The 18,943-nt window shown below is 48.4% G+C and overlaps 1 protein-coding gene across 1 annotated transcript in view; it reads left to right on the forward strand.

The window, feature by feature from the left end:
- The window catches only part of dysf (dysferlin, limb girdle muscular dystrophy 2B (autosomal recessive)), a 322,514-nt gene that overhangs the window by 219,761 nt on the left and 83,810 nt on the right, over nt 1–18,943 (forward strand). The window contains exons 29-30 of the mRNA XM_065026004.1: nt 12,971–13,133; nt 13,329–13,402. Coding sequence (XP_064882076.1) covers nt 12,971–13,133; nt 13,329–13,402 — 237 coding nt within the window. The remainder of the gene's footprint in view (nt 1–12,970; nt 13,134–13,328; nt 13,403–18,943) is intronic.

An 18,943-nucleotide genomic window follows, 5' to 3' on the forward strand; every position in this document is an offset into this window, starting at 1 on the left:
CTACACTCCTACCCTTCACCTTACCCACTACCTTCCTCACTAGCCTCTACACTCCTACCCTTCACCTTACCTCCTGCCTTCCTCACTAGCCTCTACACTCCTACCCTTCACCTTACCCACTACCTTCCTCACTAGCCTCTACACTCCTACCCTTCACCTTACCCACTACCTTCCTCACTAGCCTCTACACTCCTACCCTTCACCTTACCTCCTGCCTTCCTCACTAGTCTCTACACTCCTACCCTTCACCATAGCCCCTTACCCTTTATCTTCCTCACTAGCCTCTACATTCCTACCCTTCACCCTAGCCCCTTACCCACTACCTTCCTCACTAGCCTCTACACCCCTACCCTTCACCATAGCCCCTTACCCCCTGCCTTCCTCACTAGCCTCTACACTCCTACCCTTCACCCTTACCCACTACCTTCCTCACTAGCCTCTACACTCCTACCCTTCACCCTACCCCTTACCCTTTATCTTCCTCACTAGCCTCTACACTCCTACCCTTCACCCTAGCCCCTTACCCTTTATCTTCCTCACTAGCCTCTACACTCCTACCCTTCACCTTAGCCCCTTACCCCCTGCCTTCATCACTAGCCTCTACACTCCTACCCTTCACCCTTACCTCCTTCCTTCCTCACTAGCCTCTACACTCCTACCCTTCACCCTTTATCTTCCTCACTAGCCTCTACACTCCTACCCTTCACCCTAGCCCCTTACACTTTATCTTCCTCACTAGCCTCTACACTCCTACCCTTCACCTTAGCCCCTTACCCCCTGCCTTCATCACTAGCCTCTACACTCCTACCCTTCACCCTTACCCACTACCTTCATCACTAGCCTCTACACTCCTACCCTTCACCCTTACCCTTTATCTTCCTCACTAGCCTCTACACTCCTACCCTTCACCCTTACCCTTTATCTTCCTCACTAGCCTCTACACTCCTACCCTTCACCCTTACCCACTACCTTCCTCACTAGACTCTACACTCCTACCCTTCACCCTTACCCACTACCTTCCTCACTAGCCTCTACACTCCTACCCTTCACCCTACCCCTTACCCTTTATCTTCATCACTAGCCTCTACACTCCTACCCTTCACCCTACCCCTTACCCTTTATCTTCTTCACTAGCCTCTACACTCCTACCCTTCACCCTTACCCACTACCTTCATCACTAGCCTCTACACTCCTACCCTTCACCCTTACCCACTACCCTTTATCTTCCCCACTAGCCTCTATACTCCTACCCTTCACCCTTACCCTTTATCTTCATCACTAGCCTCTACACTCCTACCCTTCACCTTAGCCCCTTACCCTTTATCTTCCTCACTAGCCTCTACACTCCTACCCTTCACCTTAGCCCCTTACCCTGTATCTTCCTCACTAGCCTCTACACTCCGACCCTTCACCCTAGCCCCTTACCCTTTATCTTCCTCACTAGCCACTACACTCCTACCCTTCACCCTGGCCCCTTACCCACTACCTTCCTCACTAGCCTCTACACTCCTACCCTTCACCCTTACCCACTACCTTCATCACTAGCCTCTACACTCCTACCCTTCACCCTACCCCTTACCCTTTATCTTCTTCACTAGCCTCTACACTCCTACCCTTCACCCTGGCCCCTTACCCACTACCTTCCTCACTAGCCTCTACACTCCTACCCTTCACCCTTACCCACTACCTTCATCACTAGCCTCTACACTCCTACCCTTCACCCTACCCCTTACCCTTTATCTTCTTCACTAGCCTCTACACTCCTACCCTTCACCCTTACCCACTACCTTCATCACTAGCCTCTACACTCCTACCCTTCACCCTTACCCACTACCCTTTATCTTCCCAACTAGCCTCTACACTCCTACCCTTCACCCTTACCCTTTATCTTCATCACTAGCCTCTACACTCCTACCCTTTACCTTAGCCCCTTACCCTTTATCTTCCTCACTAGCCTCTACACTCCTACCCTTCACCTTAGCCCCTTACCCTTTATCTTCCTCACTAGCCTCTACACTCCTACCCTTCATCCTAGCCCCTTACCCGTTATCTTCCTCACTAGCCACTACACTCCTACCCTTCACCCTGGCCCCTTACCCACTACCTTCCTCACTAGCCTCTACACTCCTACCCTTCACCCTTAACCACTACCTTCATCACTAGCCTCTACACTCCTACCCTTCACCCTACCCCTTACCATTTATCTTCTTCACTAGCCTCTACACTCCTACCCTTCACCCTTACCCACTACCTTCATCACTAGCCTCTACACTCCTACCCTTCACCCTTACCCACTACCCTTTATCTTCCTCACTAGCCTCTACACTCCTACCCTTCACCCTTACCCTTTATCTTCCTCACTAGCCTTTACACTCCTACCCTTCACCCTAGCCCCTTACCCTTTATCTTCCTCACTAGCCACTACACTCCTACCCTTCACCCTGGCCCCTTACCCACTACCTTCCTCACTAGCCTCTACACTCCTACCCTTCACCCTTACCCACTACCTTCATCACTAGCCTCTACACTCCTACCCTTCACCCTACCCCTTACCCTTTATCTTCTTCACTAGCCTCTACACTCCTACCCTTCACCCTTACCCACTACCTTCTTCACTAGCCTCTACACTCCTACCCTTCACCCTTACCCTTTATCTTCATCACTAGCCTCTACACTCCTACCCTTCACCCTAGCCCCTTACCTCCTGCCTTCCTCACTAGCCTCTACACTCCTACCCTTCACCTTAGCCCCTTACCCTTTATCTTCCTCACTAGCCTCTACACTCCTACCCTTCACCTTAGCCCCTTACCCTTTATCTTCCTCACTAGCCTCTACACTCCTACCCTTCACCTTAGCCCCTTACCCTTTATCTTCCCCACTAGCCTCTACACTCCTACCCTTCACCTTAGCCCCTTACCCTTTATCTTCCCCACTAGCCTCTACACTCCTACCCTTCACCTTAGCCCCTTACCCTTTATCTTCCCCACTAGCCTCTACACTCCTACCCTTCACCTTAGCCCCTTACCCTTTATCTTCCTCACTAGCCACTACACTCCTACCCTTCACCCTTACCCACTACCTTCCCCACTAGCCTCTACACTCCTACCCTTCACCCTTACCCACTAACTTCCCCACTAGCCTGTACACTCCTACCCTTCACCCTAGCCCCTTACCCTTTATCTTCCTCACTAGCCTCTACACTCCTACCCTTCACCTTAGCCCCTTACCCTTTATCTTCCTCACTAGCCTCTACACTCCTACCCTTCACCCTGGCCCCTTACCCACTACCTTCCTCACTAGCCTCTACACTCCTACCCTTCACCCTACCCCTTATCATTTATCTTCTTCACTAGCCTCTACACTCCTACCCTTCACCCTTACCCACTACCTTCATCACTAGCCTCTACACTCCTACCCTTCACCCTTACCCTTTATCTTCCTCACTAGCCTCTACACTCCTACCCTTCACCCTAGCCCCTTACCCTTTATCTTCCTCACTAGCCACTACACTCCTACCCTTCACCCTGGCCCCTTACCCACTACCTTCCTCACTAGCCTCTACACTCCTACCCTTCACCCTTACCCACTACCTTCATCACTAGCCTCTACACTCCTACCCTTCACCCTACCCCTTACCCTTTATCTTCTTCACTAGCCTCTACACTCCTACCCTTCACCCTTACCCACTACCTTCTTCACTAGCCTCTACACTCCTACCCTTCACCCTTACCCTTTATCTTCATCACTAGCCTCTACACTCCTACCCTTCACCCTAGCCCCTTACCTCCTGCCTTCCTCACTAGCTTCTACACTCCTACCCTTCACCTTAGCCCCTTACCCTTTATCTTCCTCACTAGCCTCTACACTCCTACCCTTCACCTTAGCCCCTTACCCTTTATCTTCCTCACTAGCCTCTACACTCCTACCCTTCACCTTAGCCCCTTACCCTTTATCTTCCTCACTAGCCTCTACACTCCTACCCTTCACCTTAGCCCCTTACCCTTTATCTTCCTCACTAGCCTCTACACTCCTACCCTTCACCTTAGCCCTTACCCTTTATCTTCCTCACTAGCCTCTACACTCCTACCCTTCACCTTAGCCCCTTACCCTTTATCTTCCCCACTAGCCTCTACACTCCTACCCTTCACCCTTACCCACTAACTTCCCCACTAGCCTGTACACTCCTACCCTTCACCCTAGCCCCTTACCCTTTATCTTCCTCACTAGCCTCTACACTCCTACCCTTCACCCTTACCCACTACCTTCCTCACTAGCCTCTACCCCCCTACCCTTCACCATAGCCCCTTACCTCCTACCTTCATCACTAGCCTCTACACCCCTACCCTTCACCCTGGCCCCTTACCCCCGGCCTTCATCACTAGTCTCTACACTCCTACCCTTCACCATAGCCTCCTTATCCACATGGCCCAGTTCCAAACCGACCACTAGGCCCTTACTCTTTGCTTTCACTAGCTACCTCAGACCCGATAAACTTAGTTTGATTGAGAACTAGAATCAGCAAGCGACTAATGACCTTCCAGTGTTCTATTACAGGAATCAGTGTTTTACATCCTACAGTAGGTAGAATCAGTGTTCTACATCCTACAGTAGGTAGAATCAGTGTTCTACATTCTACAGTAGGTAGAATCAGTGTTCTACATCCTACAGTAGGTAGAATCAGTGTTCTACATCCTACAGTAGGTAGAATCAGTGTTCTACATCCTACAGTAGGTAGAATCAGTGTTACTCAACTATATGGTCCTACAGTAGGTAGAATCAGTGTTACTCAACAATATGGTCCTACAGTAGGTAGAATCAGTGTTCTACATCCTACAGTAGGTAGAATCAGTGTTACTCAACAATATGGTCCTACAGTAGGTAGAATCAGTGTTCTACATCCTACAGTAGGTAGAATCAGTGTTACTCAACTATATGGTCCTACAGTATGTAGAATCAGTGATACTCAACAATATGGTCCTACAGTAGGTAGAATCAGTGTTCTACATCCTACAGTAGGTAGAATCAGTGTTACTCAACTATATGGTCCTACAGTAGGTAGAATCAGTGTTCTACATCCTACAGTAGGTAGAATCAGTGTTCTACATTCTACATCCTACAGTAGGTAGAATCAGTGTTCTACATCCTACAGTAGGTAGAATCAGTGTTCTACATCCTACAGTAGGTAGAATCAGTGTTCTACATCCTACAGTAGGTAGAATCAGTGTTCTACATCCTACAGTAGGTATAATCAGTGTTCTACATCCTACAGTAGGTAGAATCAGTGTTCTACATCCTACAGTAGGTAGAATCAGTGTTACTCAACAATATGGTCCTACAGTAGGTAGAATCAGTGTTCTACATCCTACAGTAGGTAGAATCAGTGTTCTACATCCTACAGTAGGTAGAATCAGTGTTCTACATCCTACAGTAGGTAGAATCAGTGTTACTCAACAATATGGTCCTACAGTAGGTAGAATCAGTGTTCTACATCCTACAGTAGGTAGAATCAGTGTTCTACATCCTACATCCTACAGTAGGTAGAGTCAGTGTTACTCAACAATATGGTCCTACAGTAGGTAGAATCAGTGTTCTACATCCTACAGTAGGTAGAATCAGTGTTCTACATCCTACATCCTACAGTAGGTAGAATCAGTGTTACTCAACAATATGGTCCTACAGTAGGTAGAATCAGTGTTCTACATCCTACAGTAGGTAGAATCAGTGTTCTACATCCTACAGTAGGTAGAATCAGTGTTCTACATCCTACAGTAGGTAGAATCAGTGTTCTACATCCTACATCCTACAGTAGGTAGAATCAGTGATACTCAACAATATGGTCCTACAGTAGGTAGAATCAGTGTTACTCAACAATATGGTCCTACAGTAGGTAGAATCAGTGTTCTACATCCTACATCCTACAGTAGGTAGAATCAGTGTTACTCAACTATATGGTCCTACAGTAGGTAGAATCAGTGTTCTACATCCTACAGTAGGTAGAATCAGTGTTCTACATTCTACATCCTACAGTAGGTAGAATCAGTGTTCTACATCCTACAGTAGGTAGAATCAGTGTTCTACATCCAACAGTAGGTAGAATCAGTGTTCTACATCCTACAGTAGGTAGAATCAGTGTTACTCAACAATATGGTCCTACAGTAGGTAGAATCAGTGTTCTACATCCTACAGTAGGTAGAATCAGTGTTCTACATCCTACAGTAGGTAGAATCAGTGTTCTACATCCTACAGTAGGTATAATCAGTGTTCTACATCCTACAGTAGGTAGAATCAGTGTTCTACATCCTACAGTAGGTAGAATCAGTGTTACTCAACAATATGGTCCTACAGTAGGTAGAATCAGTGTTCTACATCCTACAGTAGGTAGAATCAGTGTTCTACATCCTACAGTAGGTAGAATCAGTGTTCTACATCCTACAGTAGGTAGAATCAGTGTTACTCAACAATATGGTCCTACAGTAGGTAGAATCAGTGTTCTACATCCTACAGTAGGTAGAATCAGTGTTCTACATCCTACATCCTACAGTAGGTAGAGTCAGTGTTACTCAACAATATGGTCCTACAGTAGGTAGAATCAGTGTTCTACATCCTACAGTAGGTAGAATCAGTGTTCTACATCCTACATCCTACAGTAGGTAGAATCAGTGTTACTCAACAATATGGTCCTACAGTAGGTAGAATCAGTGTTCTACATCCTACAGTAGGTAGAATCAGTGTTCTACATCCTACAGTAGGTAGAATCAGTGTTCTACATCCTACAGTAGGTAGAATCAGTGTTACTCAACAATATGGTCCTACAGTAGGAAGAATCAGTGTTCTACATCCTACATCCTACAGTAGGTAGAATCAGTGTTACTCAACAATATGGTCCTACAGTAGGTAGAATCAGTGTTACTCAACAATATGGTCCTACAGTAGGTAGAATCAGTGTTCTACATCCTACATCCTACAGTAGGTAGAATCAGTGTTACTCAACTATATGGTCCTACAGTAGGTAGAATCAGTGTTCTACATCCTACAGTAGGTAGAATCAGTGTTCTACATTCTACATCCTACAGTAGGTAGAATCAGTGTTCTACATCCTACAGTAGGTAGAATCAGTGTTCTACATCCTACATCCTACAGTAGGTAGAATCAGTGTTCTACATCCTACATCCTACAGTAGGTAGATTCAGTGTTCTACATCCTACAGTAGGTAGAATCAGTGTTCTACATCCTACAGTAGGTAGAATCAGTGATACTCAACAATATGGTCCTACAGTAGGTAGAATCAGTGTTCTACATCCTACAGTAGGTAGAATCAGTGTTCTACATCCTACATCCTACAGTAGGTAGAATCAGTGATACTCAACAATATGGTCCTACAGTAGGTAGAATCAGTGTTACTCAACAATATGGTCCTACAGTAGGTAGAATCAGTGTTCTACATCCTACATCCTACAGTAGGTAGAATCAGTGTTACTCAACTATATGGTCCTACAGTAGGTAGAATCAGTGTTCTACATCCTACAGTAGGTAGAATCAGTGTTCTACATTCTACATCCTACAGTAGGTAGAATCAGTGTTCTACATCCTACAGTAGGTAGAATCAGTGTTCTACATCCTACATCCTACAGTAGGTAGAATCAGTGTTCTACATCCTACATCCTACAGTAGGTAGAATCAGTGTTCTACATCCTACAGTAGGTAGAATCAGTGTTCTACATCCTACATCCTACAGTAGGTAGAATCAGTGATACTCAACAATATGGTCCTACAGTAGGTAGAATCAGTGTTACTCAACAATATGGTCCTACAGTATGTCAATTTTATTTTTGATTTCACCTTTTTTTTACCTTGGGAGGCCAGTTGAGAACAAGTTCTCATTTACAATTGCGACCTGGCCAAGATAAAGCAAAGCAGTGCGACACAAACAGCCACACAGAGTTACACATGGAATAAACAAACATACAGTCAATAACACCATATAAAAAGTCTATATACAGTGTGTGCAAATGGCGTGAGGAGGTAAGGCAATAAATAGATCATAGTAGCGAAGTAATTACAATTCAGCAAATTAACACTGGAGTGATAAATGAGTAGATGATGATGTGCAAGTAGAAATACTGGTGTGCAAAAGAGCAAACAAGTAAATAAAAACAATATGGGGATGAGGTAGGTCGATTGGAGGGGCTATTTACAGATGGGCTGTGTATAGCTGCAGCGATTGGTTAGCTGCTCAGATAGCTGATGCTTCAAGTTAGTAAGGGAGATATAAGTCTCCAACTTCAGCGATTTTTGCAATTCGTTCCAGTTATTGGAAGCAGAGAACTGGAAGGAAAGGCGGCCAAAAGAGATGTTGGCTTTGGGGATGACGAGTGAGATATACCTACTGGAGCACGTGCTATGTGTCGGTGTTGTTATGGTGACCAGTGAGCTGAGATAAGGCGGAGCTTTACCTAGCAAAGACTTGTACAGTGGGGAGAACAAGTATTTGATACACTGCCGATTTTGCAGGTTTTCCTACTTACAAAGCATGTAGAGGTCTGTAATTTTGATCATAGGTACACTTCAACTGTGAGAAAATCACATTGTATGATTTTTAAGTAATTCATTTGCAGTGTACCTATGATAAAAATGACTGTGCAACAGTTTGTGTCTAGAACAGAACAGAGAGACTGAATGTCTAATGTCAACACAGTGATAAGGTTATGACCAGAGCATATATGTATAGAGAATAAGTTGTCATTTGGGACACAGTCCTCATCAGGCAGAGAGAGACCCTCCATAACAGTCCTCATCAGGCAGAGAGAGACCCTCTGTAACAGTCCTCATCAGGCAGAGAGAGGCCCTCCATAACAGTCCTCATCAGGCAGAGAGAGAACGTCCCGAACAGTCCTCATCAGGCAGAGAGAGAACCTCCCTAACAGTCCTCATCAGGCAGAGAGAGACCCACCATAACAGTCCTCATCAGGCAGAGAGAGGCCCTCCATAACAGTCCTCATCAGGCAGAGAGAGGCCCTCCATAACAGTCCTCATCAGGCAGAGAGAGACCCTCCATAACAGTCCTCATCAGGCAGAGAGAGAACGTCCCGAACAGTCCTCATCAGGCAGAGAGAGGTCCTCCATAACAGTCCTCATCAGGCAGAGAGACCCTCTGTAACAGTCCTCATCAGGCAGAGAGAGAACCTCCATAACAGTCCTCATCAGGCAGAGAGAGAACGTCCCGAACAGTCCTCATCAGGCAGAGAGAGGTCCTCCATAACAGTCCTCATCAGGCAGAGAGACCCTCTGTAACAGTCCTCATCAGGCAGAGAGAGAACCTCCCTAACAGTCCTCATCAGGCAGAGAGAGAACCTCCATAACAGTCCTCATCAGGCAGAGAGAGACCCTCCATAACAGTCCTCATCAGGCAGAGAGAGACCCTCCATAACAGTCCTCATCAGGCAGAGAGAGACCCTCCATAACAGTCCTCATCAGGCAGAGAGAGGCCCTCCATAACAGTCCTCATCAGACAGAGAGAGACCCTCCATAACAGTCCTCATCAGACAGAGAGAGACCCTCCATAACAGTCCTCATCAGGCAGAGAGAGGCCCTCCATAACAGTCCTCATCAGGCAGAGAGAGACCCTCCATAACAGTCCTCATCAGGCAGAGAGAGACCCTCCATAACAGTCCTCATCAGGCGGAGAGAGGCCCTCCCTAACAGTCCTCATCAGGCAGAGAGAGACCCTCCATAACAGTCCTCATCAGACAGAGAGAGGCCCTCCCTAACAGTCCTCATCAGGCAGAGAGAGACCCTCCATAACAGTCCTCATCAGACAGAGAGGCCCTCCATAACAGTCCTCATCATGCAGAGAGAGACCCTCTGTAACAGTCCTCATCAGGCAGAGAGAGGCCCTCCATAACGGTCCTCATCAGACAGAGAGGCCCTCCATAACAGTCCTCATCATGCAGAGAGAGACCCTCTGTAACAGTCCTCATCAGACAGAGAGGCCCTCCATAACAGTCCTCATCAGGCAGAGAGAGACCCTCCATAACAGTCCTCATCAGGCAGAGAGAGACCCTCCATAACAGTCCTCATCAGGCAGAGAGAGACCCTCCATAACAGTCCTCATCAGGCAGAGAGAGGCCCTCCATAACAGTCCTCATCAGGCAGAGAGAGACCCTCCATAACAGTCCTCATCAGGCAGAGAGAGACCCTCCATAACAGTCCTCATCAGGCAGAGAGAGACCCTCCATAACAGTCCTCATCAGGCAGAGAGAGACCCTCCATAACAGTCCTCATCAGGCAGAGAGAGACCCTCCATAACAGTCCTCATCAGGCAGAGAGAGACCCTCCATAACGGTCCTCATCAGGCAGAGAGAGACCCTCCATAACAGTCCTCATCAGGCAGAGAGACCCTCCATAACAGTCCTCATCAGGCAGAGAGAGGCCCTCCATAACAGTCCTCATCAGGCAGAGAGAGACCCTCCATAACAGTCCTCATCAGGCAGAGAGAGGCCCTCCATAACAGTCCTCATCAGGCAGAGAGAGACCCTCCATAACAGTCCTCATCAGGCAGAGAAATGCTTACTTACAAGCCCCTGAACCAACAATGCAGTTTACATTTTAAATTAATAAGAATAACAAATAAAAGTAACAAATAATTAAAGAGAATGGTGTAAGGTATCTGTTTGACCAATAGGAATGATCCTGAGGACTTCCAACACCACATGTACAGAGTACAGCCGTACAGTTACCGTAGAAACAAGCTCAACCTATTTTAATAAAGGCCATCTCAAAAAAAAAAAAATCTTATCTGTGCCCTTCTCATTTCATTCTTAGCCAGCAGCACATATTCTGACTCCATTTTACCTAAAACATCTCCCTCTGAAAGGTCAGGCGTGGTGATGAGGATGCTCGTCCTGGCTGAGTCCACATGGAGCTGTGTAGAAAACGTAAACAACATCGTTTAATAGCATGTCCAGTCTTAGACATGTGTTCACGTGTTCCTGGGCTGGCTGAGCGTACTGATGTTCTGTTTAGACAGTTACACAGCATATCCAATCAAATCTGAGGAGGGAAAAATAAACATCCAATCGGATGAGAGAACAGGGAAAGGTAATGCTCTCCTAGTGGCATGTCTGACAGGATCACATCTTCATCCCTCTCTATTATTCATCTTCATCCCTCTCTATTATCCATCTTCATCCCTCTCTATTATCCATCTTCATCCCTCTCTATTATCCATCTTCATCCCTCTCTATTATCCATCTTCATTTCATCATCTGTTCTTTCCCCTCTCATTCTCAATCCCTGTCTCCCCTCTCAATCAATGTCTCCCCTCTCAATCCCTGTCTCCCCTCTCAATCCCTGTCTCCCCTCTCACTCCCTGTCTCCCCTCTCAATCTCTGTCTCCCCTCTCAATCCCTGTCTCCCCTCTCAATCAATGTCTCCCCTCTCAATCCCTGTCTCCCCTCTCAATCCCTGTCTCCCCTCTCACTCTCAATCCCTGTCTCCCCTCTCACTCTCAATCCCTGTCTCCCCTCTCACTCTCAATCCCTGTCTCCCCTCTCACTCTCAATCCCTGTCTCCCCTCTCACTCTCAATCCCTGTCTCCCCTCTCAATCCCTGTCTCCCCTCTCACTCTCAATCCCTGTCTCCCCTCTCAATCCCTGTCTCCCCTCTCACTCTCAATCCCTGTCTCCCCTCTCACTCTCAATCCCTGTCTCCTCTCTCACTCTCAATCCCTGTCTCCCCTCTCACTCTCAATCCCTGTCTCCCCTCTCACTCTCAATCCCTGTCTCCTCTCTCACTCTCAATCCCTGTCTCCCCTCTCACTCTCAATCCCTGTCTCCCCTCTCAATCAATGTCTCCCCTCTCACTCTCAATCCCTGTCTCCCCTCTCACTCTCAATCCCTGTCTCCCCTCTCACTCTCAATCTCTGTCTCCGCTCTCAATCCCTCTCACTCTCAATCCCTGTCTCCCCTCTCAATCCCTGTCTCCCTTCTCACTCTCAATCCCTGTCTCCCCTCTCAATCCCCTCTCACTCTCAATCCCTGTCTCCCCTCTCAATCCCTGTCTCCCCTCTCACTCTCAATCCCCTCTCACTCTCAATCCCCTCTCACTCTCAATCCCCTCCCACTCTCAATCCCCTCTCACTCTCAATCCCTGTCTCCCCTCTCAATCCCCTCTCACTCTCAATCCCTGTCTCCCCTCTCAATGCCCGTCTCCCCTCTCACTCTCAATCCCTGTCTCCCCTCTCACTCTCAATCCCTGCCTCCCCTCTCAATCCCTGTCTCCCCTCTCACTCTCAATCCCTGTCTCCCCTCTCACTCTCAATCCCCGTCTCCCCTCTCAATCCCCGTCTCCCCTCTCAATCCCTGCCTCCCCTCTCAATCCCTGCCTCCCCTCTCAATCCCTGTCTCCCCTCTCACTCTCAATCCCTGTCTCCCCTCTCACTCTCAATCCCTGTCTCCCTTCTCAATCCCTGTCTCCCCTCTCAATCCCTGTCTCCCCTCTCCCCTCTCACTCTCAATCCCTGTCTCCCCTCTCAATTGACCATGTCTTCATCTTGATGTTTCCCACCTCCTCCCCTTCCGCTCTCCTTCTCTCTCTCTCCTCCTCTCTCCTCTCCTCCTCCCTCCTCCTCTCCCCTCCTCTCTCCTCTCCTCCTCCCTCCTCCTCTCCCCTCCTCCCTCTTCCTCCCTCCTCCTCCCTCTTCCTCCCTCCTCCCCTCTTCTCCTCCCTCCTACCCTCTCCTCCTCCCTCCTCCCCTCTCCTCCTCCCTCATCCCCTCTCCTCCTCCCTCATCCTCTCTCATCCTCCCTCCTCCTCTGCCCTACTCTCTCCTCCTCTCCCCTCCTCTCTCCTCCTCTCACGTCCTCCTCCCTGCTCTCTCCTCCTCTCTCCTCCTCTCTCCTCCTCCCTCCTCTCCCCTCCTCTCTCCTCCTCTCACATCTTCCTCTGTCCTCCCCTCTCCTCTTCTCTCCAGAGACTGCCCTGTGAGGAGCTTTATATGCCACCTATCATTCTGAAGATCATCGACAACAGACAGTTTGGGAGGAAACCGGTGGTGGGACAGTGTACAATCAGGAACCTGGAGGACTATCGCTGCACCCCTGAGGAAGAGGGGGAGGAGGAAGAGGACGAGCTTGGTAAGAGAGGGATAGAGAGAGGAGGGAGGGGGCTGGAGGAATAAGAGATTAAAGGGAGTACGTTGAATTACTGGCTGTAAAAAAAAAAAGGTGTTTGTTGATAAAAGAAGGTACTTAAACACAACATAAAACATATCACTGTCCTGGAAACGTCACGTGGACCGTGACAAACCTTCTGCTGTGTGTATTATTCAGAGGAGGTTGTCCAGACGCCTCGTGACGATGTTCTGATCGACATCGATGACAAGGAACCCCTCATCACCTCACAGGTATGCTCTGTCACCTGTCAACCAGCCAATCGATTGATCAATCAGTCAATCAAACAACACGTTAACCAACAGATTGATCAACCAACCAACCAACTGATCAATCAATCAATGAATTCAGCTTCATGAGCATTTCACACAAGGTAAACAAAAAACAAAAACAAACAAAAGGTGACGGTTGGCATTGATCTTTGTCCAGCATGTACCTTTGACCTGTGTGAGTGTTGATTGGTAGAGAAAGATCAGAATATTAACACAGAGTATGGACATTATACTCCAATAACGTAAAGAAAATTGAAAATGTTAATTTAAGTTCAATGCAAAAATCGCATTGTACTGTGAGCTATATAGAACCTACTCCCATCCCCACCCCCTGACCTCTAGCCTGACCCTGAGCTCAGTCATCTCCATGACCCTGGTCCTACATCTCCATGACCCTGGTCCTATATCTCCATGATCCTGGTCTTATATCTCCATGACCCTGGTCCTATATCTCCATGACCCTGGTCCTATATCTCCATGATCCTGGTCTTATATCTCCATGACCCTGGTCCTATATCTCCATGACCCTGGTCTTATATCTCCATGATCCTGGTCTTATATCTCCATGACCCTGGTCCTATATCTCCATGACCCTGGTCCTATATCTCCATGATCCTGGTCTTATATCTCCATGACCCTGGTCCTATATCTCCATGACCCTGGTCCTCTATCGCCATGACCCTGGTCCTATATCTCCATGACCCTGGTCCTACATCTCCATGACCCTGGTCCTATATCTCCATGACCCTGGTCCTATGTCTCCATGACCCTGGTCCTATATCTCCATGACCCTGGTCCTATATCTCCATGATCCTGGTCTTATATCTCCATGACCCTGGTCCTATATCTCCATGACCCTGGTCCTATATCTCCATGACCCTGGTCCTATATCTCCATGATCCTGGTCTTATATCTCCATGACCCTGGTCCTATATCTCCATGACCCTGGTCCTATATCTCCATGATCCTGGTCTTATATCTCCATGACCCTGGTCCTATATCTCCATGACCCTGGTCCTATATCTCCATGATCCTGGTCTTATATCTCCATGACCCTGGTCCTATATCTCCATGACCCTGGTCCTCTATCGCCATGACCCTGGTCCTATATCTCCATGACCCTGGTCCTACATCTCCATGACCCTGGTCCTATATCTCCATGACCCTGGTCCTATGTCTCCATGACCCTGGTCCTATATCTCCATGACCCTGGTCCTATATCTCCATGATCCTGGTCTTATATCTCCATGACCCTGGTCCTATATCTCCATGACCCTGGTCCTATATCTCCATGACCCTGGTCCTCTATCGCCATGACCCTGGTCCTATATCTCCATGACCCTGGTCCTACATCTCCATGACCCTGGTCCTATATCTCCATGACCCTGGTCCTATGTCTCCATGACCCTGGTCCTATATCTCCATGACCCTGGTCCAATATCTCCATGATCCTGGTCTTATATCTCCATGACCCTGGTCCTATATCTCCATGACCCTGGTCTTATATCTCCATGACCCTGGTCCCATATCTCCATGACCCTGGTCCTCTATCGCCATGACCCTGGTCCTATATCTCCATGACCCTGGTCCTACATCTCCATGACCCTGGTCCTATATCTCCATGACCCTGGTCCCATGTCTCCATGACCCTGGTCCTATACCTCCATGACCATGAGCTCAGTCATCTCCATGACCCTGGTCCTATATCTCCATTACCCTGGTCCTATATCTCCATGATCCTCGTCTTATATCTCCATGACCCTGGTCTTATATCTCCATGACCCTGGTCCTATATCTCCATGACCCTGGTCCTATATCTCCATGACCCTGGTCCTATGTCTCCATGACCCTGGTCCTATATCTCCATGACCCTGGTCCTATATCTCCATGATCCTGGTCTTATATCTCCATGACCCTGGTCCTATATCTCCATGACCCTGGTCCTATGTCTCCATGACCCTGGTCCTCTATCGCCATGACCCTGGTCCTATATCTCCATGACCCTGGTCCTACATCTCCATGACCCTGGTCCTATATCTCCATGACCCTGGTCCTATGTCTCCATGACCCTGGTCCTATATCTCCATGACCCTGGTCCAATATCTCCATGATCCTGGTCTTATATCTCCATGACCCTGGTCCTATATCTCCATGACCCTGGTCTTATATCTCCATGACCCTGGTCCTATATCTCCATGACCCTGGTCCTCTATCGCCATGACCCTGGTCCTATATCTCCATGACCCTGGTCCTACATCTCCATAACCCTGGTCCTATATCTCCATGACCCTGGTCCCATGTCTCCATGACCCTGGTCCTATACCTCCATGACCATGAGCTCAGTCATCTCCATGACCCTGGTCCTATATCTCCATTACCCTGGTCCTATATCTCCATGATCCTGGTCTTATATCTCCATGACCCTGGTCTTATATCTCCATGACCCTGGTCCTATATCTCCATGACCCTGGTCCTATATCTCCATGATCCTGGTCTTATATCTCCATGACCCTGGTCCTATATCTCCATGACCCTGGTCCTATATCTCCATGATCCTGGTCTTATATCTCCATGACCCTGGTCCTATATCTCCATGACCCTAGTCCTATATCTCCATGATCCTGGTCTTATATCTCCATGGCCCTGGTCCTATACCTCCATGACCCTGGTCCTCTATCGCCATGACCCTGGTCCTATATCTCCATGACCCTGGTCCTACATCTCCATGACCCTGGTCCTATATCTCCATGACCCTGGTCCCATGTCTCCATGACCCTGGTCCTATACCTCCATGACCATGAGCTCAGTCATCTCCATGACCCTGGTCCAATATCTCCATGATCCTGGTCTTATATCTCCATGACCCTGGTCCTATATCTCCATGACCCTGGTCTTATATCTCCATGACCCTGGTCCTATATCTCCATGACCCTGGTCCTCTATCGCCATGACCCTGGTCCTATATCTCCATGACCCTGGTCCTACATCTCCATAACCCTGGTCCTATATCTCCATGACCCTGGTCCCATGTCTCCATGACCCTGGTCCTATACCTCCATGACCATGAGCTCAGTCATCTCCATGACCCTGGTCCTATATCTCCATTACCCTGGTCCTATATCTCCATGATCCTGGTCTTATATCTCCATGACCCTGGTCTTATATCTCCATGACCCTGGTCCTATATCTCCATGATCCTGGTCCTATATCTCCATGACCCTGGTCCTATGTCTCCATGACCCTGGTCCTATATCTCCATGACCCTGGTCCTATATCTCCATGATCCTGGTCTTATATCTCCATGACCCTGGTCCTATATCTCCATGACCCTAGTCCTATATCTCCATGATCCTGGTCTTATATCTCCATGGCCCTGGTCCTATACCTCCATGACCCTGGTCCTCTATCGCCATGACCCTGGTCCTATATCTCCATGACCCTGGTCCTACATCTCCATGACCCTGGTCCTATATCTCCATGACCCTGGTCCCATGTCTCCATGACCCTGGTCCTATACCTCCATGACCATGAGCTCAGTCATCTCCATGACCCTGGTCCTATATCTCCATTACCCTGGTCCTATATCTCCATGATCCTGGTCTTATATCTCCATGACCCTGGTCTTATATCTCCATGACCCTGGTCCTATATCTCCATGACCCTGGTCCTATATCTCCATGATCCTGGTCTTATATCTCCATGACCCTGGTCTTATATCTCCATGACCCTGGTCCTATATCTCCATGATCCTGCTCTTATATCTCCATGACCCTGGTCCTATATCTCCATGACCCTGGTCCTATATCTCCATGATCCTGGTCTTATATCTCCATGACCCTGGTCCTATATCTCCATGATCCTGGTCTTATATCTCCATGACCCTGGTCCTATATCTCCATGACCCTGGTCCTCTATCGCCATGACCCTGGTCCTATATCTCCATGACCCTGGTCCTATATCTCCATGATCCTGGTCTTATATCTCCATGACCCTGGTCCTATATCTCCATGACCCTGGTCCTATATCTCCATGACCCTGGTCCTATATCTCCATGACCCTGGTCCTATATCTCCATGACCCTGGTCCTATATCTCCATGACCCTGGTCCTATATCTCCATGATCCTGGTCTTATATCTCCATGATCCTGGTCTTATATCTCCATGATCCTGGTCTTATATCTCCATGACCCTGGTCCTGTGTCTCCATGACCCTGGTCCTATATCTCCATGACCCTGGTCCTATATCTCCATGACCCTGGTCCTATATCTCCATGATCCTGGTCTTATATCTCCATGACCCTGGTCCTGTGTCTCCATGACCCTGGTCCTATATCTCCATGACCCTGGTCCTATATAGCCATGACCCTGGTCCTATATCTCCATGACCCTGGTCCTATGTCTACATGACCCTGGTCCTATATCTCCGTGACCCTGGTCCTATATCTCCATGACCCTGCTCCTATATCTCCATGATCCTGGTCCTATATCTCAATGACCCTGGTCCTATATCTCCACGACCCTGGTCCTATATCTCCATGACCCTGGTGCTATGTCTCCATGACCCTATAGGGCTGGGTACAGGGCTGGGTACAGGGCTGGGTACAGGGTTGGGTACAGGGCTGGGTACAGGGCTGGGTACAGGGTTGGGTACAGGGTTGGGTACAGGGCTGGGTACAGGGTTGGGTACAGGGTTGGGTACAGGGCTGGGTACATGGCTGGATAGAGGGTTGGGTTACAGGGTTGGGTTACAGGGTTGGGTACAGGGTTGGATAGAGGGTTGGGTACAGGGTTGGCTACAGGGCTGGGTACAGGGTTGGGTACAGGATTGGATAGAGGGCTGGGTTACAGGGTTGGCTACAGGGCTGGGTACAGGGTTGGCTACAGGGATGGATAGAGGGCTGGGTACAGGGCTGGGTACAGGGTGGGATAGAGGGCTGGGTACAGGGTTAGGTACAGGGCTGGGTACAGGGTTGGGTAGAGGGCTGGATAGAGGGCTGGGTACAGGGCCCCTCTGGTATATAAACCCTCCTCTGGTAGATAGACCCTCCTCTGGTATATAGACCCTCTGGTAGATAGACCCTCCTCTGGTAGATAGACCCTACTCTGGTAGATATACCCTCCTCTGGTAGATAGACCCTCTGGTATATAGACCCTCCTCTGGTAGATAGACCATCTGGTAGATAGACCCTCCTCTGGTATATAGACCCTCCTCTAGTATATAGACCCTCTGGTATATAGACCCTCCTCTGGTAGATAGACCATCCTCTGGTATATAGACCCTCCTCTGGTAGATAGACCCTCTGTTAGATAGACCCTCTGGTAGATAGACCCTCTGGTATATAGACCCTCCTCTGGAATATAGACCCTCCTCTGGTATATAGACCCTCTGGTAGATATACCCTCCTCTGGTATATAGACCCTCCTCTGGTAGATAGACCCTTCTCTGGTAGAAAGACCATCCTCTGGTATATAGACCCTCCTCTGGTAGATAGACCCTCTGTT

Source organism: Oncorhynchus nerka, linkage group LG12, assembly GCF_034236695.1.
Source record: "Oncorhynchus nerka isolate Pitt River linkage group LG12, Oner_Uvic_2.0, whole genome shotgun sequence".
Lineage (NCBI taxonomy): Eukaryota > Metazoa > Chordata > Actinopteri > Salmoniformes > Salmonidae > Oncorhynchus > Oncorhynchus nerka.